General features: G+C 42.3%; 1 protein-coding gene across 19 annotated transcripts in view; it reads right to left on the bottom strand.

The window, feature by feature from the left end:
* PNPLA4 (patatin like phospholipase domain containing 4) overlaps window positions 1-26,057 on the bottom strand; it is a 124,162-nt gene that overhangs the window by 67,009 nt on the left and 31,096 nt on the right. For 11 of the 19 annotated variants that reach the window (XM_007174244.3, XM_007174248.3, XM_057537949.1 and 8 more), the window contains exon 6: window positions 22,441-22,621. In XM_007174244.3, the coding sequence (XP_007174306.2) occupies window positions 22,441-22,621 (181 nt within the window). Of the gene's footprint in view, window positions 1-21,493; window positions 21,709-22,440; window positions 22,622-26,057 lie in introns of those variants that run through there. The other 8 variants (XM_007174250.3, XM_007174254.2, XM_007174253.2 and 5 more) reach the window with 3 other exon arrangements.

The raw sequence follows: 26,057 nt of genomic DNA on the forward strand, positions 1-26,057 counted from the left end.
TTTCTTCAAAGGCTCCAGAAGGAACCAACCTCGCCAACACCTTGATTTTTGGACTTCTGGTCTACTGAACTGTGAAAGAATAATTTTGTGCTGTTCTAAGCTACCCAGATGGTGGTACTTGTTACAGCAGCCCTAGGAAACTAATATAATAACAGACTCATATAATTTTCCAAACTCCCAGGTCCATGAAGTCAAAAAAAAAAAAAAAAGAAGAAGACTATAACATGGTCTAGACTGAAGGAAACTGAAGAGATGTGAGGACTAAGTGGAACCTATGATTCTTAACTGAGTTCTTTTGTCATAAAAGACATTCTTGGGACAACTGGTGAAACATGAATCAACTCTGAGGACACACATCAATATTAATTCCCTGATTTTATTATATTGTGCATGTGTAGGAGAATGTCCTTGTTTATAGGAAGTATAAGGGAAAGTGCTTGGCAGTTGGTGGGATAGCAGGTGGGAGAACTGACTCACAGGTAATTGGGGATAACTTGCTACTCAATAGCCAATATTTATGATTCTTTAAAGTTGCTATTGTTTAAAAATGTCCACCTGTCTAGTAACCGGGGAAATGTAAGTTGAAGCAAAAATAGGATTAGAAAAAATTAGTTAAGTCTGAGGAAACCGAGTATCGATAAAAATAAGGAGTGGTAGGACTTCTTGCTCAGTGCTATGTGTGTGAAAGAGGTGCGTCTGCCTTAGAGAGGAGTTGGCAGTATCTACTCAAGTTCAAGCTATGTGTAACCTGTGACGACTCAGCAGCCCCACCTGTGCATAGGTACCCTTGAGTTTTACACACATTGTACAAGGAAACATGTCTGAGGAGGGTCGTACCAACGTTATTTGTGAGGCTCGGAAACTTGAAATGACTGAAATGTCCATCGACAGAAACATGGATAAAGAAATTGTGATATGTTGATACAATAGCTGAAAGGATTGAGCCCGATGTACAGTTATAGCAGGGATCCATCTTGACGATAAAAGGTCAAGTGAGAAAAATGAGTTAAAAAGGAAACAACCCAATCCAAAAAAGGGCAGAAGACCTAAATAGACATTTCTCCAAAGAAGATATACAGATTGCCAACAAACACATGAAAGAATGCACAACATCATTAATCATTAGAGAAATGCAAATCAAAACTACAATGAGATACCACCTCACACTGGTCAGAATGGCCATCATCAAAAAATCTACAAACAATAAATGCTGGAGAGGGTGTGGAGAAAAGGGAACCCTCTTGCACTGTTGGAGGGAACGTAAATTGATACAGTCACTGTGGAGAACAGTATGGAGGTTCCTTAAAAAACTAAAACTAGAACTACCATACGACCCAGCAATCCCACTACTGGGCATATACCCTGAGAAAACCATAATTCAAAAAGAGTCATGTACCACAATGTTCATTGCAGCACTGTTTACAATAGCCAGGACATGGAAGCAACCTAAGTGGCCATCGACAGATGAATGGATAAAGAAGATGTGGTACATATATACAATGGAATACTACTCAGCCATAAAAAGAAACGAAATTGAGTTATTTGTAGTGAGGTGGATGGACCTAGAGTCTGTCATACAGAGTGAAGTAAGTCAGAAAGAGAAAAACAAATACCGTATGCTAACACATATATATGGAATCTTAAAAAAAAAGGTTCTGATGAACCTAGGGGCAGGACAAGAATAAAGACGCAGAGATAGAGAATGGACTTGAGGACACGGGGAGGGGGAAGGGTAAGCTGGGATGAAGTGAGAGAGTGGCATGGACATATATACACTACCAAATGTAAAATAGATAGCTAGAGGGAAGCAGCCGCATAGCACAGGGAGATCAGCTCGGTGCTTTGTGTCCACCTAGAGGGGTGGGAGGGAGACACAAGAGGGAGGAGATATGGGGATATATGTATATGTATAACTTTGTTATACAGCAGAAACTAACACACCGTTGTAAAGTGATTATACTCCAATAAAGATGTTAAAAAAAAAAAAAAGATGGCCTCACTTAATGAACTATTCACAATAGCCAAGACATGGAAGCAACCTAAATGTCCATCTAGAGAGGAATGGATAAAGAAGATGTGGTACATATATACAATAGAATACTATTCAGCCATAAAAAAAGAATGAAATAATGCCATCTGCAGAAACATGGATGGACCTAGAGATGATCATACTCAGTAAAGTAAGTCAGACAGTGAAAGACAAATACCATATGGTATCACTTATATGTGGAATCTAAAAAATGATACAAATGGACTTATTTACAAAACAGAAACAGACTCACAGACAGAACAAACTTACAGTTACCACAGGGGAAATGGGGGGGGGGGGCGGGGATAAATTAGGAGTTTGGAATTAGCAGATATACACACTACTATATATAAAACAGAGAAACAACAAAGACCTACTGTATAGCACAGGGAACTGTATTCAGTATCCTGTAATAACCTATAATGGAAAAGAATCTGTAAAAGATTATATATGTAATATATATGTTATATATATATATGAATAACTCTGCTGTACACCTGAAACTAACACACAATGTAAATCAACTATAGTTCAATTAAAAAAATTTTAAAGACAAGATTGAGGGACTTCCCCAGTGGTCCAGTGGTAAAGAATCTGCCTTGAAATGCAGGGGATGTGGGTTCGATTCCTGGTCGGGGAACTAAGATCCCACATGCCGTGGGGCAACTAAGCCTACACGCCACAACTACTGAGCCCGAGTGCAGCAACTAGAGAGAAGCCTGAGCGCCGCAACAAAAAAGATCCCGCATGCCTCAGTGAAGATCCCACATGCCGCGACTATGACCCAACGCGGCCAAAAAAAGAAAAAGAAAAAAAAAAAACTTTAAAACAAAAAACAAGATCGGTTTGTATGATCAAACACCTTTGCATGCTTTTACCTAGGTCCTGACGTTCTTGTGTGTGAATCTCAGATAGGGGTGGTGGTATAGCTTGGTGGCTTCTGTAATCACAGTGCTTGGGGTCTGATCTTAGCCTTGCCACCTGGAGAAAATCAGCTATCCTCTCTAGACCTCAGTTTCCTCATCTTGTTGGACCTGCCGAACAGCTACTCAGCACCTGCCTGGATTGCCGTGGTGATGAGATGGCATTGTGTAAATTAGACAGGACAAGGTGTATACAGCCAACTCTGTTAGTCATCCCTGACCCAGATCATGGGGCCTGAGGTGTCTCTACAGTTGCAGGAGGCGGGCTGTCTACTGAAGATGGGGTGGGGTATCTCTGATTCTCCAGAAAACGTGCTCTATTCCAACAGCAAGCTGGCTCATAGCAACAGGGAAGGCTGATGGGAAGTCTTTCCTATAAAAAAACATTCACTCTTGTGATCACAGGATGGGATCCAGCTCCTCCTTTCTGCTTCACAGCCAGCTTTACTAACAGACTTGTCTATGATGTTCTCTCTCTTGTCTATGACCCCTTAACCTGCTGCAGCCTAGCTTCTGCCCCGAGTATGCTTCTGAAATGAATCACAAATCCTATATACGTTTCAGTAATTTTTCCTGCCTTCTAACAAGCTCAAGTCTATTTCCTGAATCTTCTTGTGTCAAAACAGTCCCTTTGCAGCGTCCCAGACAAGTGTCAATGTAGTACTAGAGGTGACATGATGCATGAGTATTATGCATCGGCTAAATAAACGTGTGGACCTTACTAATATTTTATAGGTCCTTTAAAAAACTGCGTTTGCAAATGCTTTGGGAGACCAGACTGATAATTTGTCATCCTCCACACTGTCGCCTCGCGGGGCACTTTGCAGCTGAGGACGATGTAGTGAGGCGCCCTGGATTTTTATCTATATTCATCTCCACATCCCCACACCACCTAGGCTTCTAATCTTCCAAGCAGCACAAAGTGCTACAGTCAGTTGCTGACTTCAAATAAATATCACCCCCGACCCTGTCTCTATGGGTTTCTCCTCACTTAGTCGGGAGTATTTGATTCGAATAGGATAAAATTAGGTAAATGGAAATTTTGCACAAATTCAGCTACACGGTTTATTCTGGGGGTGGAACTGGGTGGCAGAGGGAAACAGTACAGCAAGGAGTCTTTCCTTTACACTGTTTGCCCTTTCATACCGTTGACTTTTGTACCATGTGCATGCATTACTTACTGAGATACCTTAACCAAGTAAGTTAAAGTAAATGAGAAACGAAATAAGTAAATTTAACTGCAGGCTGCCAAAACCTGTCAAGGTTTTATTTAAAAAATTGTATAGTCAAGATGAAATGCTTTCTGTAGATCTTCCTTTATATTGTCCTTCTGGCAGATTTCATCTCCCAGGAGATGGAAACTGCGTGATGCAAAGGAACCATGTGAGGGTTTAAGGCACGAGCCTCAGAAATCAGGACGGAAGTGCAGGTCAGGCAGGGAAGAGTTCAGGAAGAAATGCTGCCAGTCACAACGAGGTCCCCTGCATCATGCCTCCCAGTTGCCGCTCCTCCCATAAAGGCAGGGGGTCTGTTTCCACACATTTGAATTGGGGTTAAAATTGTGCTGTGCTTTGACCAAGAGAATGCGGTGGACAGGGGTGCTTTGTGAAGTCAGGAGAGCACACCTCAAGCAACCTTGACTTTCCACTCTCGCTCCCTGGGAAAGGAACTCAAAGAGCATCTTAGGTCGAGGAAGCCAAGTGCACTGTCTTAGAGAGTGACAGGCCATATAAAATAAACCCCGGGGCACGCCGGCCAACAGACAGCAGTGATGTCGTGCAGACAACTGAAGCTGTATCTTCCTACAGCACCTCCATCTCACACCCTGTGGCCTTCTATCCGCATAAAATAGGAATTTTCTTCTTAATGTTTTGCCCTGGCATTTGTATTTTTGCATGACATGAAGTACACGTACATTTTTTTAAACTATATGAAATGCACCTACAAAATTAATGAGTTATATATTATCTATCAGTATATATATACACACACACACACGCACATATATATCACATTTGTCCCCACTTCAGGAATCTATACTTCATTCCACGGACTCAATATGTCCTTTGGATTTCCACTTTGTCAGCCATCTTCCTTAATGAGCGACGCCCTTAGGAATAAGTCCCTGGTGAACGCAAAGAACGACAGCAGGCTGATGGCTCTCAACCCTGGCTCAGGTTTTTCCTGTCTTTCTATCCTGCATGAAGACCTTCACAGGAGGCTCTCTTTAACCTTGGCCTCGATCCAGAGGCTCTGAATGGGGCTGATGACCGTGGCTCCCTGGGAAACGATGCAGCATCTCAGTCCTTGGGAAAGAACAAGCTCTGCAGCACCAACGGGTTGGGTTTCTCAAACAGAGGAAAGAGCAGATGCTTCAAAATGCTCTCCTCTGGGCTTGCTGTCAATGTCCCGCTATTGCTCTGCCTCCCTGCCTCACCCTCACGGCTTCCTGCAGTGGGCGGGTCACGGAGAACCAGGGCTGGGACGCAGTGGCTTCACTGAGTCGAAGAAAACCCAGGGAGCCTCCGTCTGCCGCTCTGACTTGGCTTTGGGTCCGAAGCCTCTCCTTTCCCTCTTCTTTGTATCAGATACAGAGGAGAGTGCCCTGGGTAATGGACAGATCATCGAACATGGACGTCCTCTGCCTGTGTGTGTGTGTGTGTGTGTGTGTGTGTGTGTGTGTGTGTGTGTGATCCCAAACATCACCCTAGGGTCCATGGAAAACTCTACTGTTAATAAGAATATTTAAAGATAATGCCTTTGGCTGTGAAACAGGCATTTAAAAGAACATTTTAAGTAGTGTTAACATCACTGGAATAAGTATTTGGCCTTACAAGTTGACTACTTCGAAAGGAAATATTCATTTGGATAGAGGAGTTTTGGTATCATTTTTTCAAGACAATTAAAACATCACCACCATATGTAGTCACTATGCAAAACAGTATGGAGGTTCCTCGAAAAACTAAAAATACAGTTTCCATATGATTCAGCAATCCCACTCCTGGGCATATATCTGGAAAAAACTATAATTCAAAAAGATACATGCACCCCAATGTTCACAGCAGCTCTATTTACAATAGCCAAGACATGGAAACAACCTAAATGTACCTGGGCAGATGAATAAAGAAGATGTGGTACATATATACAATGGAATACTACTCAGCCATAAAAAAGAACAAAATAATGCCATTTGCAGCAACATGGATGAACCTGTAGATTATCATAGTAAGCAAAGTAAGTCAGAGAGAGAAAGACAAATACCATACGATATCACTTACATCTGGAATCTAAAATATGACACAAATGGAACATATCTACAAAACAGAAACAGACTCACAGACACAGAGAACAGACTGGTGGTTGCCAAGGGGGAGGGGGGAGGGGGGGAAGGGTTGGGAGTTTGGAGTTAGCAGAGGCAAACTATTATACATAGAATGGATAAACAACAAGGTCTTACTGTATAGCACGGGGAACTATATTCAATATCCTGTGATAAGCCATAATGGAAAAGAACATGAAAAAGAATATATATATATAAAACTGAATCACTTTGCTGTACAGCAGAAATTAACACAACATTGTAAATCAACTATACTTCAATAACATTAAAAAAAATCACCACCATAAATCAACCATAAACAAAAACCACAATAAAAAGCAAAAGCAGCCTACAGGTATGTCATCATGGTCACAGCTTGCATTATTTACCCACCTAAGGTGTGTGTAGCATGATTTTAATGTCACCATCTAACATTTTGTTGTCCTGGCTTTGTTGCACTGTTCTTGCTGATGTACAACACTTTACACCTAACATCCATTCCAGAAGGCATCCTATTTTCCCCATAGCCTAAATTATGACTAAATATGTCAAGGGAAGAAAACTAGCATCGACCCTTTCAGCAGCCTGACTATTCCTTAAGTCAATACGAATATGTGTTATTGACCCCCGAGTCAGTTTCCCACAGGGCAAACTGTTTTGGAAGAAGCTAATCTGCTCCTATCTGGAGGGAAGCAGATGGGGCAGGGACCAAAATGATCATTTGGGAGCTACGGGGCAGGGTTTGCAGTCCTAACACTGTCACCGAAGCCACTGTCAAACCTCTCCTATCTCAGTCTCCTCGACCATACAAGCAAAGGAAGGGCTGGGATTGGGACTCAAGGTCCCTTCCATTTCAGGAGGCAGTGCCCACGTGCTCCTGTGAGTGTGTGACAAGTCGGGGGGCCCTGTAACGAGAAATCTAGACTGGCGTCTTCCATCGGGGTTTGCGTGGCTCTAGAACAGTATCCTTGCCATCGCTGTGATGGCTACCCTGGACGAGCTGCTAGAAGAAGGTCCAATGTGAGCAGGAGGCCGGGCTTTCATCCTTTCCTCAAGTTCATGCTTCAACCCCCTCTGGGTCATTTTTGAAGAAGATAAAGAGAAGCTGAGTACTGAGAAACTCCCTACTCAATTCAGGTATATGAGAGCTAATCAAAAGGACAGACAGAATTCCCTGGGCGTCTCCCTTGAGCTCTGAGATGATCAAATCCTACTTAGGGCGAGCACTGGCCTTCCCCTTGCAACTGATGAGACAACCCAACCCAGGCTTTCAAACGTAACGCAGTTGACCAGGGGCCCTTGCTCCTTCTTTCTATTTTTTTTTTAAATTTTGCTTTGCCCATGATTTGTTTTCTTTTTTTGGCCATGCCGCACGGCATGTGGGATCTTAGTTCCTCCACCAGGGATCGAACCCATGCCCACTGCAGTGGAAGCACGGAGTCTTACCCACTGGACAGCCAGGGAAGTCCCCGTTGCTCCTTCTACAGTGTGGTTCAGGATTGTTTCCCTCCAGAGGCTGCACTGAGGAGTGGCTTCGAAGGGTTCTAGAGACCCCAAAACCTCCATCAAGTCCCACAGTGTCATCCCAACAAATACACAATCTCAGCCACCCAAAACCGGGCGCCTGCTATACAAACACTGCTTCTAAACAGCCTCCGTGTCCTGAAATTCTACCCTCTGGATGCACCTAAGCTCCTTCTATATAGAAATCCTGGCGTCTCTGGTACCTAAATCTGATGACCCCGGGTTCTCCCCTTTTAAAAAAAATGACACAGCAAAAAATCCATTTCCTGGGCTTCTTGTCACACCTGACCCACAGTGGAGTGGGGATCCGTAATTGACACTTTTAACTGGAAAACCAGGTAATTCCTTGAAGAGTAATACTTGAAAACTACTGTTCCATACCATCGTAGGTCCTACCAGATTGAGGTGAGGTGGCTGAGAAGGAAGAGGATGTTTGAGGGTGGAAAAACAAAGAGCCTACAATGAATATATGATCTGTTTTTCTCCATGACACAGTACTGCCACAGCCAGAAAGATGGAGGGTGTTGTAGCATCTCTTGCCTCAACCCGTGGTCCATGGTCCAGAAGCACCAACATCACCCCATCATTAAGCTGGTTAAAAATTCAGAATTTCAGGCCCATCTCCAAAACCACTGAGTCCTAATCTGCATGTTGTCAACACCCCCGGTTGATTTGTGTGCACTCTGAAGTTTGAAAAGCGCTGGAGAAATAGAGGAACAGGGCCTATCATGACTCACCAGGAGTCCCGCTTTCTCAGATCCAGGGCAGAAGGAAACTAGTACAGTATTCACATAGCATCTACTTTATCCCATTGGTTTGCTGGGTACATTGTGCAAACCATGCCAGCAATTCCTTTTGTGGTTCACCAAGGTATCTTACGTTGAGCAATTTGCCCAAATTAAGGTGAGTCATTTGCTTAAATTAATAGAGTTTATAAGGGATAGAGAAGGATTTTAACTCCAAATGAATCTTGCTCCAATTCCCCTGATTCTCCCACAACGAGCCAGGCAAAACCAGGCTGCAGTCAAGGGGGGGCAGGGTTTATACATGAGAGCCTGCGGTGGACTCACCAGCCTGACCCTTTGCACAGGAAAGAGTTAACCCAGCAGGCCTGGGCTGCACATGCCCGAGAAATGCCCATTTTGGTAACTGATCTTTGTTTGGCTCCTATGAATTAAGCTCTTGGAATGTTCCACCGATAAGAGTGCTTTTTACCCTTGGGATCTTGAACCATACTTCCAAGGTTGCCTGGGTAGTGTAACTCATGTGATTTACAGTGAATACCTGCTCTCCCTCTGGGGGTCTGGAGCTTTAGAAACCATGTTCAGACACACAGGCAACATGAGCCTATGTGACTGACCCTTGATAAAAACACAGGGTTTCAAGACTTGAGTGAGCTTTCCTGGTAGACAGCACTGCTCATGTCATTACAAATCACGGCTGGAGGAATTCAGTGTGTCCTGGGCTGCTCCCCTGGCACGAGGTGGAGACTCGCGCCTGGTTTCCCCTGAACTTGGCCCTGTGCACCTCTTCCCTCTGCTGACTTTGCTTTGTGTCTTTTCACTGTGACAAACCGTAACCATGAGCATAACAAGTCCCGAGACCTGTGAGGTCTTCTACTGCATCTGTGAACCCAGCACGGTCTTGGGGACCCCTGACCCATCCCTCTTCCCTCTAAGAAGCTGCTCTGTTACCTGGAAGCCTAGAGGAGAAGGTCTTGTCCACCTCATCATGCTGTACAGTTCTCTTCCGTATGGTGGGTCTTCAGATGTAGCATTACATCACCCGCAGGCTGTTTCTTCTCCAAGGTCAAGCTTCTCAGACTCATCAATATTACCATAGGTAGCTCACTCCACCATACCATGGAAATGGAACCAATGTTTCTCCAGTGTGTTCGACTGTGTCCAGGTCCTCATGATGGACTCCAGCCCTATAGGTGTGTTCCAACCTGCACAGAGTGCAACCTGGTCGCCACCTGTTTCATTCTGGACACTGTTTTCTAGGATGAAGCCCGAGATCCTGTCTTTGTAGTCACCTTATGTCTTCAGCTTATTAAATAATAAGATACTTGATCTTTTTGTTCCTTATCCTGTGCTACAGATCCGCAATCTATTTTCTTTTAAATTTCTCTTTGGGTCACCTGACGGAAGCCTGTGGCCTTCTCACCACCGACATTCATCTTGGAAGAATAGATTCATTGTTCCTGTCTCTTGATATCTTTTGGATCCCAACAAGTTGGTGGCAGATGAGACCGGGAATGTTCCAAGAGAGCTTTCATCAGACGACTAAGGGTAAACATGACATTCTCCATAGAGAGCTAGAAATAAAAACTGTTTGCACAGCATAACAGAGTTCCTGTTTCTGATCCTAACTCCAACTGACATTGAGCTAAAATGTACTTTGGTCGGTGATATTTGCAAGCACCTAGCCCGCAGGAGCCTTGGCTTTGCCTCTAAAGAAAGGCATAACCCTTCTTTCCTGAGGTGAACTTGATTTGGCACTGCTTCTGTTTGTTCAAGCTTTATCCCTTCCAGACTTGCTTCCTGGGACCACCTCAGTCCAGCATCGCTGTCGGTCCCTGTGGTCAGAAGCATTTCTCATTGGACTGCAAAGTTTCCTTGCTTGGCTTCAGGCCATCATGACTTGTTTTAAATATGTCTTTCACCTTTTTCCTAGTGGACCTTATGACCCGATAGTGATTCCAGCCGGTAGGAAGCTATTTAAATCTTGACTCAATTCACTAAGACACCTGGAATCCCTCTAAGTCTCAGATCATGTGTAAACTCTTGATCATGCCCTGTGCCCCTGCATTTGACAAACTGCTAATAGTATCAGGACTAAAGACGCTGAAATCCAAGACTTCCCCTACTAGTGTGTTGGTCCATTTGTGGACACCCACTAGGCTGATCGTTTAGAAAACTATTCGTTTGCTTTATTTTGCTCATCTCTCTTCATCTTGCCTCAGACAGTTTCCCACAACACAGATTTTCAGCTCTATCCTGAAGTATGGGGACCTAACACAAGTAAAACTAAGCCAAAAATGACCCGGTGTTATTCCAATAAAAATGTGTCCATCTCTTATTTGAGATTTGTGAGCTGAGAAAAGATGGCAGAATTCGATTGGGATGAGAGAGAGAAGGGATGGTTTGGGGAGAAGGTTGGTGAAAGACAGGGTCCAGAATATGCGATGAGGCAGCGTTAAGGAAATAAAAGTGTTCCTAAAGGGGCTTCCCGGGTGGCGCAGTGGTTGAGAATCTGCCTGCCAATGCAGGGGACACGGGTTCGAGCCCTGGTCTGGGAAGATCCCACATGCCGTGAAGCAACTGGGCCCGTGAGCCACAATTACTGAGCCTGCGCATCTGGAGCCTGTGCTCTGCAACAAGAGGCCGCGATAGTGAGAGGCCCGCGCACCGTGATGAAGAGTGGCCCCCACTTGCCGCAACTAGAGAAAGCCCTCACACAGAAACGAAGACCTAACACAGCCATAAATAAATAAATAAAAAAAATTAAAAAAAAAAAAAAAGTGTTCCTAAAGACCATTAATTGGATTCTTTTTAATATTGTTGGAGAGATACAAACAAAGAATGGAATTCCTTCTAGGCTGTTTTTGCATTTGGATTGTACTTCTTTAAATAAGGCACCACGGTGGCACATGCCAAGTAAGTCACATTCTCAATGGATTTGATATATGACCACACACACGTGCCTGGAAACAGCCCCATGGAAATAGTCACTGGAGCATAAGCATAGGATTTAAGATTGGGACCCACAGGATCTTGGGCGGCTTGGCCAGTTGTTCCAGCTCTCTGGCCTCTTCATGCCCTGGACAGAGTGTGCAGAACAGATCTAAAATGATTTCTGCCACCATTCTATGCCCTTATTGGATTGTTTGTTTCATCTGTGACGGATAACCCTGTACACATGTGTAAAATATACCACAAGGTTAGAGGAATGTACAAATTGTTTATCAGAATCCATTTGTTTAGATACCACAGAGAAGGATTAAAAAGTGGGCACCAATCAATCAACGTGATACACCATATTAACAAATTGAAGGAGAAAAACCATATGATCATCTCAATAGATGCAGAGAAAGCTTTCGACAAAATTCAACACCCATTTATGATAAAAGCCCTGCAAAAAGTAGGCATAGAGGGAACTTTCCTCAACATAATAAAGGCCATATATGACAAACCCACAGCCAACATTGTCCTCAATGGTGAAAAACTGAAACCATTTCCACTAAGATCAGGAACAAGACAAGGTTGCCCACTCTCACCACTATTATTCAACATAGTTTTGGAAGTGTTAGCCACAGCAATCAAAGAAGAAAAAGAAATAAAAGGAATCCAAATCGGAAAAGAAGAAGTAAAGCTGTCACTGTTTGCAGATGACATGATACTATACATAGAGAATCCTAAAGATGGTACCAGAAAACTACTAGAGCTAATCAATGAATTTGGTAAAGTAGCAGTATACAAAATTAATGCACAGAAATCTCTTGCATTCCTATAAACTAATGATGAAAAATCTGAAAGTGAAATTAAGAAAACACTCCCGTTTACCATTGCAACAAAAAGAATAAAATATCTAAGAATAAACCTACCTAAGGAGACAAAAGACCCGTATGCAGAAAATTATAAGACACTGATGAAAGAAATTAAAGATGATACAAATAGATGGAGAGATATACCATGTTCTTGGATTGGAAGAATCAACATTGTGAAAATGACTACACTACCCAAAGCAATCGACAGATTCAATGCAATCCCTATCAAACTACCACTGGCATTTTTCACAGAACTAGAACAAAAAATTTCACAATTTGTATGGAAACACAAAAGACCCCGAATAGCCAAAGCAATCTTGAGAACGAAAAATGGAGCTGGAGGAATCAGGCTCCCTGACTTCAGACTATACTACAAAGCTACAGTAATCAAGACAGTTTGGTACTGGCACAAAAACAGAAACATAGATCAATGGAACAGGATAGAAAGCCCAGAGATAAACCCACGCACATATGGTCACCTTATCTTTGATAAAGGAGGCAAGCATATACAGTGGAGAAAAGACAGCCTCTTCAATAAGTGGTGCTGGGAAAACTGGACAGATACATGTAAAAGTATGAAATTAGAACACTCCCTAAGACCATATACAAAAATAAACTCAAAATGGATTAAAGACCTAAATGTAAGGCCAGACACTATCAAACTCTTAGAGGAAAACATAGGCAGAACAATCTATGACATAAATCACAGCAAGATCCTTTCTGACCCAGCTCCTAGAGAAATGGAAATAAAAACAAAAATAAACAAATGGGACCTAATGAAACTTAAAAGCTTTTGCACAGCAAAGGAAACCATAAACAAGACGAAAAGACAACCCTCAGAATGGGAGAAAATATTTGCAAATGAAGCAACTGACAAAGGATTAATCTCCAAGATTTACAAGCAGCTCATGCAGCTCAATAACCAAAAAATAAAAAAAAAACCCAATCCAAAAGTGGGCAGAAGACCTAAATAGACATTTCTCCAAAGAAGATATACAGATTGCCAACAAACACATGAAAGGATGCTCAACATCATTAATCATTAGAGAAATGCAAATCAAAACTACAATGAGATATCATCTCACACCGCTCAGAATGGCCATCATCAAAAAATCTAGAAACAATAAATGCTGGAGAGGGTGTGGAGAAAAGGGAGCCCTCTTACAGTGTTGGTGGGAATGTAAATTGATACAGCCACTGTGGAGAAAAGGGAGCCCTCTTACAGTGTTGGTGGGAATATAAATTGATACAGCCACTGTGGAGAACAGTATGGAGGTTCCTTAAAAAACTAAAAATAGAACTACCATACGACCCAGCAATCCCACTACTGGGCATATACCCTGAGAAAACCATAATTCAAAAAGAGTCATGTACCACAATGTTCATTGCAGCACTGTTTACAATAGCCAGGACATGGAAGCAACCTAAGTGTCCATCGACAGATGAATGGATAAAGAAGATGTGGCACATATGTACAATGGAATATTACTCAGCCATAAAAAGAAATGAAACTGAGCTATTTGTAGTGAGGTGGATGGACCTAGAGTCTGTCATACCGAGTGAAGTAAGTCAGAAAGCAAAAAACAAATACTGTATGCTAACACATATATATGGAATCTAAGAAAAAAAAAAAGGTCATGAAGAACTTAGGGGCAAGATGGGAATAAAGACACAGACCTACTAGAGAATGGACTTGAGGATATGGGGAGGGGGAAGGGTAAGCTGGGACAAAGTGAGAGAGTGGCATGGACATATATACACTACCAAACGTAAAACAGATAGCTAGTGGGAAGCAACCGCATAGCACAGGGAGATCAGATCAGTGCTTTGTGACTACCTAGAGGGGTGGGATAGGGACGGTGGGAGGGAGGGAGACGCAAGAGGGAAGAGATATGGGAACGTATGTATATGTATAACTAATTCACTTTGTTATAACGCAGAAACTAACACACCATTGTAAAGCAATTATACTCCAATAAAGATGTTAAAAAAAAAAGGATACGCACTGAATGATGAGATTATATAAATGTTAAAAGGCACACAGAAATACTTTATACTTTTCTTATATCTGTATGTGTGTTTGTGTATGCATATGCATACATGTTTATTACAGGCCAATTTCAGTACAATTGTTACCTTTGGGAAACGGGAGAGAGGGGGAATAAAAGAAGAGGAGCTTTCGATTTAAAATGTAATATTTTTGTGTGTTTTTTAAATGTCGAAGCAAATGTGCTAACTGCCAACAGTTAAATTAAGGTATGAAATATGAGGTTGTCCCTTTTAAGGCTGTCTGTATTTTTCTTTTTCCAGTATGGAAAAATACTGTACAAGTAAATAGACTGTTTTCAAAAGGAAAGTTCATTCTGATAAAGCAAAAAAAAAAAAAAAAGGGTGGGGTCATGCTGTAAAAGGAAAGATGTATGGACATGGATGTCTAGCTCTCTGGTACAGCATTCAGAACATTTCTGACCACCCACACACAACAACGTGAAAAAGAAAATGCATTATCATTATTATTGATTTCGCACTATCTGTGCCCAAACCCTATCAAGCTAACCCAAGAGGAACAGCATCCAAAGAAGATCCATCACCAACAGTACCACCCCACCCACAGACACAACCAAACCACTGCAAGGCGGCATCTCTAACAACGTCTACACAATGGCATCTGCGTGTGGTTGGGCAGGTGTTACGTACAACGAAAACATGGAAGATCGGCAGTACGATGACAAAAATACAGTAACTTCCCAGCAGATGGCAAGGAAACACCTTGAGGAAATGGAGCCCTGTTCTGAACTCCTAGGAAGATGCCAGTGGAAGAACTGGTGACACTTTATCTGAGGCCACTCCTGTTATTCTACAGCACACTATTCTATTTGTTTTTGTGATTTAATACCATCTGCCTTTCTTAAACCTTGTTTATTTGCACAGCTACTTGTTACTATCTTCTACTGTCTTACCCTTTGAACAGATATTGCATGAAGTCAGGGACCTGTTCCGTTTGTTCACTTTCACATCTCAACCGTCTAGCACAGATGCTGACACCCGCTAAATTCTCAATCAACGCTGATGGCATAGACCCGAAAGCTACAGATGAAACATCTTCTATCCGGTCCTTCTAATGCATGTAAACATCTTGCAGATCACTGGTATTTTGAAATGTACATTAAAACTACATTGGTGCCGTACCAATACTTAAGTGACGCTGTAAAAATAATACGGATGTCAGTGAAGGAATTACTGCCTCTGAGCAAATGGGATAGATCACCTGAATTACAGAAAGATATGTAAGCAAAGTATTTTACCATATTGCATATGGAGTTGGTTCTAACTCCATGTGCATTCATTTTTAATAGCAAGTTGATTATATTTTACTGACAAGGAGAGTACAGGCATTGTAAAACATAACAAATTATATTGTTGGTGTATAAAATAACAAATGACAATGAAATCAACTGTACTCTTTCATACAAAAATTGTATGAGCTTGTAATACTAAATCGTTCAAGACAGAATCTAGCCAACTGATTATATAATCACTGTTCAAAGCAGACCATGACCTATATAAGACATCAACTATTTACATATTTAAAGCTAAAGTCACTATTTGAAAACCCACAATGTGGCTGAAAAAATTACTTTTTGAGTTATATTATTAATTGAGTAAAGACTTCCATTATGGGATTACTATCACCATTTCAGTAGATATTTATAGATGAAATAAACTAAGGAATTTTTATTTATAGCCCTCTTACAGCAGGTAGTAAATTAATATATTAATAGAAAACTGCTGTGGTTTTGGAGTAGAAATTATTTCCGTGCAATGTTCTACAGCCATAAAGTTAGATAAAATATATTTAAGAACTTGGGCTGAGAGGAGAAATGAATATTTCAAACATAGTACTGATTATTTATTCTACCATGCCATATTTGAAGGGTGATTTTTTTTTTTAAATAAAGGCATTTTAAACACAAATTGAGAACTTCAGTGACTCTGATGTTCTAAAATTTGGTTAGAACAGTGTTTTCAGACTCTAGCTCCTGACTCATTAGCAGCTGTGAAATCATTTAAATGTCATGACAATATTTTTTAAGAAAATGTGATAAAAATATCAAAAAGAATTACATATAATGAGAGTATTGTCTTCTGAAATTATTTTTAATTTTTTAATTTATGTATACATATGTGTATGTAAAATATATGCATATAGGTATTGGATCACCATATAAAGTAGGTCACATTCAAGAAAGGTTGGAAATTTACAGACTTCCCTGGTGGTGCAGTGGTTAAGAATCCGCCTGCCAATGCAGGGGACATGGGTTCGAGCCCTGGTCCGGAAAGATCCTACATACTGCAGAGCAACTAAGCCCGTGCTCCACAACTACTGAGCCTGCGCTCTAGAGCCCACGAGCCACAACTACTGAGCCCACGTGCCACAACTACTGAAGCCCGTGCGCCTAGAGCCCATGCTCTGCAACAAGAGAAGCCACCGCAATGAGAAGCCTGCACACCGCAACGAAGACTAGCCCCCGCTCGCTGCAACTAGAGAAAGCCCCATGCAGCGACAGAGACCCAACGCAGCCTAAATTACTTAATTAATTTAAAAAAAACTCATTTAAAAAAAAAAGAGAGAGAGGTTGGAAATCTCTGAAGAGAATGGTGTACCAAGCATCACAATATATAGGTGGTTATAACGGGCAATCAAACAACCTTACCATGTTTGGAAACACGTTTTCAGATTGTAAAACCAGAAAACCTGTTCAAATTCAATCATGTATTCAGTTCTCAGCGTGCTAGGCCGGGATTTGCAAAGCTGCTAATCTAACAACGCACTTGATAGTGAAACATGAGGAATGACAGTAGAGCAGCCCATACAATCTCCTTCAGCTTTAGTGTGTTAAAACTATCATATTCAAATGATGGTTCTCCTCATACTGCATGTAAATTCCAATGAAGCACCAAACCCCTCATTTGGAGACAAATGGTGAGTCTCTGTCTCTGTAACTGACAACCTAATTGAAATCCTTTTGTGTTTAACAACCTTTTAATGGTTTAGGAAGACAGATATCCTACCGTAAAACAGTGCTTCCCTTCACAGGAATTTTTAAACACAAGACATTAAGAGAAAGATAAGTTGCAAGGCTTCATCTACTTTTTCCCTAGCTGTTGAGGAGGAATTGATGTATTTTAACTGTATCAACTATACTTGGGTAAGCAAGTAGCAGACAGTGGCTCTGGCTATCTTAAAGTCAGAGAGGGAATTCCCTGGCGGTCCAGTGATGAGGATTCCGCCCTTTCACTTTCACTGGATCGATCCCTGGTCAGGGAACCGAGTTCCCACAAGCCAGGTGGTTGCAGCCAAATAAGTACAGTTACACAGAGAGTGCACTCAAAGGACATGACCAGGCGGCTCCCACAATCAGCAGTGATGGAGGCCCGGGGTTCTGAACAGTGCCAAGGCTTGACTGTCTTGCATCAGGTTGGCTGTCCCAGAGCACTGCTCCTGCCCTGTGCTGCAGGATACCTGCCTGTGGCTGTGTCACTGCTCCTCAGCTAAGTCTCACTCCGCTCACTCATTCTCCATCACGCACTCTCTCTGCTTCCACCCACACCTCTGGTGATCAGAGCCCGTCCTCCAGCGCAGTGACCCAAATGTTCAGTCCTGACCGATCTGTACTCTTGCTTCTGCCAAAGACAGTCACCGTAGTTTTCCACTAACTAGTCCACTAGTGATGGTAGTAGAGGGGATACCCAAGGGAATTACCTGGGTTTCATGGACATTCCTCCCCTCCCCTCATGGTACAGCAGCAAATCTATCTCCCTTTGAGCTACAGATGGCATGTCTGTGTCCCCCCAACAAAAAAACCATAGGTTGAAAGCCTAACCCCTAAGGTGATGGTAACAGGAAGTGGGGCCTTTGGGAGATGGTTAGATCATAAGGGTGGAGCCCTTATGAATGGGATTAGCGTCCTTAAGAGAGGACCTGGAAAACTTACTCACCCCTTCCACCACGTGAAGACACTGAATCGGCCAGTGCCTTGATCCTGGACTTCCTAGTCTTTAGGACAGGGAGCAATGTCTGTGGTTTTCTGTTACAGCAGCCTGAATGGACGAAGATGCCTCGCTAGGGATGACGACATCCTCCGTCTACTACCATTGCTGCTGTGCATCCCGTGCAAGGAGCCATCAGAAGTGGCAGCGAAATGCATCCCTTCCCTCGTCTGTGCCTCCAACAAACTACCTTTACCTTACTTCAAGATCAAGTTGGATACGCTATTATGAGTTGTGCAAGACTGCATATTCAGAGATGCTTTCTATATATAACAAGGAAAAGGTTGAATCCTATTCCTGCCCCTCTTGAAGTCCATCAAGAGAAAGGGATATTAAAAATAAAAAAAAGAGAGAGCAGGAGAATTATCCTGAGGGGACATATGTGAGGATACATAACTATACATGTTAGCATTTAGTCAGCAAAGCTTTGAGTTGTGTCAGTAGGGGCAAAATTGAGTGCAGAGCTGAGCAATTACGTGAATTCAGCCCACCTAAACTGCCAATCTGCGAACAATGATAATAACTACTTTTAACAGTACTATAATATAAAGTTATAATGAAATAATAATACTGTTACTCTTATAGCAATTTTTATTATTACTGAAGTTTATCCACTTTTCCTCATCTTCAGTAATTGCTTTTCCTCCTGCTTCAAGTTATGTGGATAATTACTTCAAATTTCAGTTTTATTTTGCTATAGTGTAGACATAACTCAGGCCAGAAAAACCTCAAAACCCTGAATTTCCCTAATGATTGGTTCCTCAACTATAAAAGTAATGCCCTAGATCCAGAAACATTTCTATGACTTATATATATATATATATATATATATATAAATGTATGTAATTATATGTATGTGTTTTAGTCATCAGGAAAAAAAGCAGCATAAATGAAATGTGTCCATATTAACTGCCCATGTCTGTTTAGAATCATAATTCAATGCTCAGAGCCTCACGGCTCTTTCTTTGCAAGCTTCTCGTAGGCACACACAATGCCCCACATTGGGAAACCAGAATGTAAGAGAGTTTTGTGGGGTTTTTTTGTTTTTTGTTTTTTAAATATACTGCTTGGTCCTTTCGCACATTATTTAACTTCAAAACCAAATCTATTTTCTCTAATTGTCAGTGGAAGCAGTGGGTTACCATAGTTACGAAGTAAAGAGTGTTACTGAAAAGAAGAAAAGACTAGTGAAATTTTAAATGACAGATTCGAAGATATTAGGAAATTACCCCGACAGGGAAATGGGCACTTATTCAAGCTGCCAGTCACTGTAATTACCGAGCAAACCTATCCGGATCTGGGTCAGAAAGTCTCTTCAGACGTTGCATATACCAGTGCTGCAGCGCTTTGAAGGGCTGGTCCCAATGACATGGGCACCCTGTCTTTAGTGCCCGTTTCTGTTGCTATAGCTGCAGGAGGACACACTGTAACCTCCACGCAGCATGGGCTGTGACGGGCCTCAGGTTAGGAGCTGGCAGAGCACACCTGGAAGGCACTGATGCTACAGGTGAGGTGCTGTATCACGATGCCACGTCTCCCAGGTGCGAGAAAGTTGCTGCCCTGCACACCCATCTTTCGACCATCTTGCAGGGTTTTTCAAGGCAAGTACCATCCACTCACATGGTCAAAGACATATGTAGAAGGTACGATATAGTTTTTAGAAGTCTAACATATGAAGGTTTGTTTTTGCTCAGGGGGAGGAATCGATAAGTAATTTATTGAAATAGCATACAAATAGATTATTCACATAAAATAACAGGTAAGGGGAAAATCTAGTGAATAAACAGAAGGAAGAACGGAGAATCCATCCACTTCAAGTCACTTACGAGAACAACATATTAAGATTTAACTACATGTTTGCTAGAGTAGGAAAAACACAGACCCCCAAGAAACATCACTACTCTCCGAGTCCTGGCATGACTCGTAAGAAAACAAGCAGTAGTTGGTGTTTCTGTGCTAAAAGTTCTGTATTTTGGGCTTCTAAGAACCATAAAATTGACTTAAAGAATGGTTTCAAACGGTAAAAGAGAAATGCAAAACAATTAAAGACGTGCAATTAAACTGGTTTGTGTCTCACTGCTTCATAGTAATTAAGAGTTCATGCTTGGGAAAGCGCCATAAAAACGATTTAAGATTTAAGACGGGTGTTCGTGAGTCAGTGTAAACCTACACACGAGTCCTCAAGTGACGGGACAACTACTCAAAAAATGGAAGACCTGGGGTCAGTATAGCATGATTTTAAAATAATGAAGGAATGATGATTCTGGATTGAATTGTTATTTGCTAGGCTACTTGGTTGACTTGGCTCTTCGTGTCTAGTAGTATTTTATCCATTTAAGTTCTTAGAGGACCTATGTCTGGTACACAGAGTAATGGCTGAACACTTGGTGAAATATGGCCTTGAAGGAATAGGGAGAGAAAGACAGAGAAACCAGGACGGAGAAAGAGCTGGGGAGATGAGGACAGAGAATATTAACAACAGGGAGGTGTCAGAAGAGCCTGACAATCACATTAACTGGCGAGCCGGTTTACGGAGGACAAGGACTAAGGAAGACGTACCTAATTGCAAACTCTGGGCTTCTGGTTACTCTCTGCTATTCACCTTTCTACCTCCACACCAGGAACAACTGTACACACCTAGGGAAAGCAAGCCTTCATTGCTCCACCCCTTGTTAAAGGCCTTTCATGATGCTGACTATTTCTCACATCCTTCCTGGCCCACCTGAGAGGGAGTGGGGTGCAGCCTGAGAACATGCTTCCTTCCGTTCTGGAACTACAGGACACTGGTATCTCCTGGAAACACCCGTGCTTCACGTCTAAAGGGTGCTGCCACATTATCTGTGCAGAGAATGTGTACATCACGACCCTCATTTTCAACATTCCATGGTTTCCCCCAGAGAACCCCTTACATTTCCAACGGGCTTTCAAAGGATGTGATGGTGCTCTTAAAACGATTCCTTATCACCTGAGTGTAACCTTCTTAATGACGTTGCCAAATTCAACCAAAATGCCTCATTTCCTTGCACCAAGTAATGATTTAAATATTAAAAATTACAAATATTACAAAAACTAATAACAAAACAGATAGAGAGTTATGATAGGCTTTTAAAAAAGGATTTAATTAGAAACCTCCATCAAGAATGGTCTGGAAAGTGTTTTGCACTGTAAAGTTTTAAGCGTTGTATTCAAACCAACTTTCTTTAAGTAAAAACTTGATGGCGTCATCAAAGCCACGATGATATAGTGATTCCATTATCGTCTTGCTTGGTGGGAAAAGGGCTTGGTGAAGCCTCACCAAGTTTGCCATGGACAGCTAGGACAGAAAGACAAATGGGAGCTGGAGGATATTACAGTACAGGTAAAGGGACATCATCTCTGTAACCTGAGCTTTCTTATCATAGATACTATTAGCAATTTAAAAAAAAATCAGGAGGAAGAAAATCAAATTTAAAAATTCAGCCCCACCCATACACCGCATGAGGGTTTTTCAGCCTGGGCACCACCGACGTTTTGGGCCAGATGCCTCTCTGTGGTGGGCTCTGTCCTGGGCACTGTAGGGTGCTGAGCGGCACCCCTGGGCCCCACCCACTATATTCTAGCACACATCCCAGACGTGATGGCCAAAACTGGCTCCAGACGCTGCCCGTGTCTCCTGCGTATAATACCACCTCCTGTTGAGAGGACTATTCGACTAGATTAAGGGAATCCACATTTTTATCTAAGTTATTCTGTTAGGTCCTAAGTTTTTCTCTGATGTTTTCACCTACTTAATTCCTGCCATCTTTTAAAACAACTCAATGATCTAATTTAAAAGTGCACTGAAATCCTGCCCAGTATACTGACCTGAAAAATAAGTGAAGAAACGGAAAATGTTTCACAAATAGACTGTTGATAGTAACAGTCATGTCCATATGCATGACACATGTAGATTATTTAAAATATTGATGCAATTTGTACATAAAACTGAGTCGCCAAAGTTTTGGAAGCATGTGGAAAGTTTTCGGAGATGAGGAGTCTTCACTTATCAGTGAACATCATTACTCACCAGTATGTCCTGCTTGGTGATGGTCACATAGAAATCCAGCTGCCCTTTGCCCTGCGGGGAGATGTCCATTCGCCCGCTGAACGGTGAGATGGTCACTGTCCGGCCTACGGGCAGGAGGGGCAGGCTGTTGGTAAAGCCTCCGTCTACCCACTTCTGTGGAAAGCACACCCCTCATCAGCACCTGTCGACAACATCCCTCCCATGTGAAGAAAATGAGCGTGCATTTCCCCAACAGGACTCTTTCCCTCTAACAATGCATGCCTTGGGAACGCCCTTAACTTACGATTTATGAGGACCCGTCAGATTAGATTTGTTTTGGAAGCAAAGCAAATCTTTGTATGCATATCATTAACCCATATAATAAGAACCCTGAACGGAATCAGGAAGTCTCTCCAATTGTTTAAAAGTTTTAAGTAGATCATTTCACATAAGAAGTACCTAAATTTTTACTGATGACGGTGCTTGCATAGGAAGCCATGTGTAATTAGGCTGGGATTCATTATCTAATCAGAATGCAAAGCCAAGTTTACTCTGACACTGAGCAAACCGTCCCCAAAACAGGACGTTGTGCTGCGTGGCTTGTGGGATCTTAGTTCCCCGACTAGGGATGGAACCTGTGCCCCCCTGCAGTGGAAGCGTGGAGTCTTAACCACTGGACCGCCAGGGAAGTCCCAGGAGGTTCTACTTTTATCCTAAGAACTGGAAATCAGCATTTTCTGTAGCAAACTTAAAAATGAATAGAACCGCCAGAAACCCTTCCATTTCCAAAGCAGTTCCTGAGTATGTAAGGTCTTCAAGCCTTGAAGAATTGGGGAGGAGGCGTGCTGTGTTAAACAGGAACATTACTCAGAAGAGATTCTGTGCTTTCAGACCCAAGCCCGAAGGAAAGGCATGGACAGAGCAGGTCAGAGAAGCTTCTAGAGGCTTGTGCAGAATTGGACACTGGGAAAGGATTGAAGAAACACAAAGATAATACTCCTTACACTGTTTCAAGGCAAAAGAGTCTCCATCTGTCCTTGAGCCCACATGTTAACAGAATCAGCTCTAACAATAAATAAATAAGCAAACATGCAACACTGAAGTTCAAATGCTCCCAGCTGTATCTGAATTGGAAAAATCCCGGAAGGTGATGTGAAAAAAAAAAGGGGGGGGGGGCACTGGAAATTGTGGAGAATGCCGCACAAAAAAATCTTTTGTGGAGAAAGCAAGAAGGTGGGGCGAGGAGCAAGAAACCAGTTAGAATAAAGCATCCTGGGACTTCCCTGGTGGCGCAGTGGTTAAGAATCCACCTGCCAATGCAGGGGACATGGGTTTGATCCCTAGTCCAGGAAGATCCCACATGCCGCGGAGCAACTAAGCCCATGCGCCACAACTACTGAGCTCACGTGCTGCAACTACTGAGCCCACGTGCCACAACTACTGAAGCCCACGTGCTGCAACTACTGAAGCCTGCGAGCCACAACTACTGAGCCCGCACACCACAACGAAGAGTAGCCACCACAATGAGAAGCCCGCGCACCACAACGAAGAGTAGCCCCTGCTCCCCAGAACTAGAGAAAGCCCACACCCAGCAACAAAGATCCAACACAGCCAAAAATTTAAAAAATAAAAAAATAAAATAGGGGCTTCCCTGGTGGCGCAGTGGTTGAGAGTCTGCCTGCCAATGCAGGGGACACGGGTTCGAGCCCTGGTCTGGGAGGATCCCACATGCCGTGGAGCAACTAGGCCCGTGAGCCACAACTACTGAGCCTGCGCGTCTGGAGAGGCCGCGATAATGAGAGGCCCCGCGCACCGCGATGAAGAGTGGCCCCCACTTGCCACAACTAGAGAAAGCCCTCGCACAGAAACGAAGACCCAACACAGCCATAAATAAATAAAATAGTGTTTAAATAAATAAAAATAAAAATAAAAAGCCAGCTTGTATATCACCTGCTCTTTTAAAAAAATAATAAATAAATAAAATAAAATAAAGCATCCTTAACTCAGTTAAAACTGTTCATTCCTCTTTTCTAACATGTCTTTTTTTTAAATGTCTTTCTTGTTTTGATTTCTAGAGCTGGTTACTAAATGATCAGTACCGCATTGTTTACAAAGGCCTCAGCTAGCCACCAACTCCCCCCAGAGGGAATAAAAGTAAGTAAATAAGAGGTGAAAATGTGTTGAAAATTTCTGTTGAGGGAACTGCATTTTGGTGGAGGAGAAAACATAAATAGATTAGATTAAAATGAACCTGACCTAGATAATTCGCTTATTGTCATTATTTTTAAAGGAACAAAACACATATAATTATGTTTATTATAGAGCACACATATGTTTGTGTATAATATGTGTATGTGGAAATATGCATACATATATACACACGCACACGACTATACAAACACAGTCTAAAAAAGGGAGGTTTGTAGTGAGAAGGCCCCCAGATATCTGGTTCTGTGCCTTATTGTCCCGGAGCTTTTTTTTTCTTCCCTGATTGCTCTGGGTGTAGATACCAATTTCTGGAATAGGATAATACCCAGAGAGAGAACAAAAAGACACCTTCCAAAATTACCTTTCTTATCCTCAGTAGAATATCTCACCAATGATGTAAAAATTCATATAGGTTTCATCAAGGGAAATTAAAAATATGTACCAAGGGTCATATAACTTAACTGAGAGCTCACCTGATTTATTCAACTTAAGGAAAAGAAGGGCAGTCTGGCTCATTAAATTACAAAGTGTTCTAATCTACCATAGGGCTAATGACTGAGGTTTCAGGGAACTGAAAATCTTTTTTTCCAAGTTTCGTTCGCTCTTGTTAGCTTATTCTGATTGGATAAATGACTAGGGAAAACATACAGCTTATCAAAAGACTTGATTCAATTTTCAGCGTTACTGACTCCTCTGTCACCGTAACCCCACCAGCTCAGATGTTCTAAATGCAGTGCATCTTACTCCTGGTTCATGCTCTCCTGAGCTGTATCACTCCCAACAACCACACACACACACTCGGGCATTCAGATTCTAGCAAAACTTCTGGAAACGAAGCCAACAGCAGCCAACATTCCTCCGTGCAAATATACTGCGTGTGCTACAGACGGTTTAAAATTCTGCACTTTATATACTCCTGGCCATGATTCTCTGACTGTCTGCAACGTATTCCTCCAGGTCAGTCCCCAACTCCCACCTCGTGGACGGCACTCCATAAGCTGGGAACTACTGCCATGAGTCCTAGGATTCCAAACGTTTCCTCATGGGTCTTCCCAGGGTGGCTTTGCCCTGTGTTGGTTAGTTTCAGTATCTAGCACCATCATCCTCAAAGGAAAGGGAAGGCCCAATATGTTAAAAAAAAAAAAAAAACAACAAATTCCCAGGCAAAATGTGTTTCAAAACTCAAACTTGCTTCTGTCCCCACAGTTGCTGTCACTTGTCCTAATACCCTTTATTCCCATCTCTGACCATATTCTAAACGTGCTCCATGGTAAGGTCCACTGCCTAAGCCCAGAGAGCTGTGAAGACACAACTTCTCAGTAGAGAAGAAAATCTCATGCCCCGTGGTGGGGTAGGGGGTCTAGTGTGACTGTCCTCTGAGGGTGACAGCACTGGAAACCGCAGCTAATGCAGTTATTCTAAAGGGTAAC

Source organism: Balaenoptera acutorostrata, chromosome X (genome assembly GCF_949987535.1).
Source record: "Balaenoptera acutorostrata chromosome X, mBalAcu1.1, whole genome shotgun sequence".
Classification (NCBI taxonomy): domain Eukaryota; kingdom Metazoa; phylum Chordata; class Mammalia; order Artiodactyla; family Balaenopteridae; genus Balaenoptera; species Balaenoptera acutorostrata.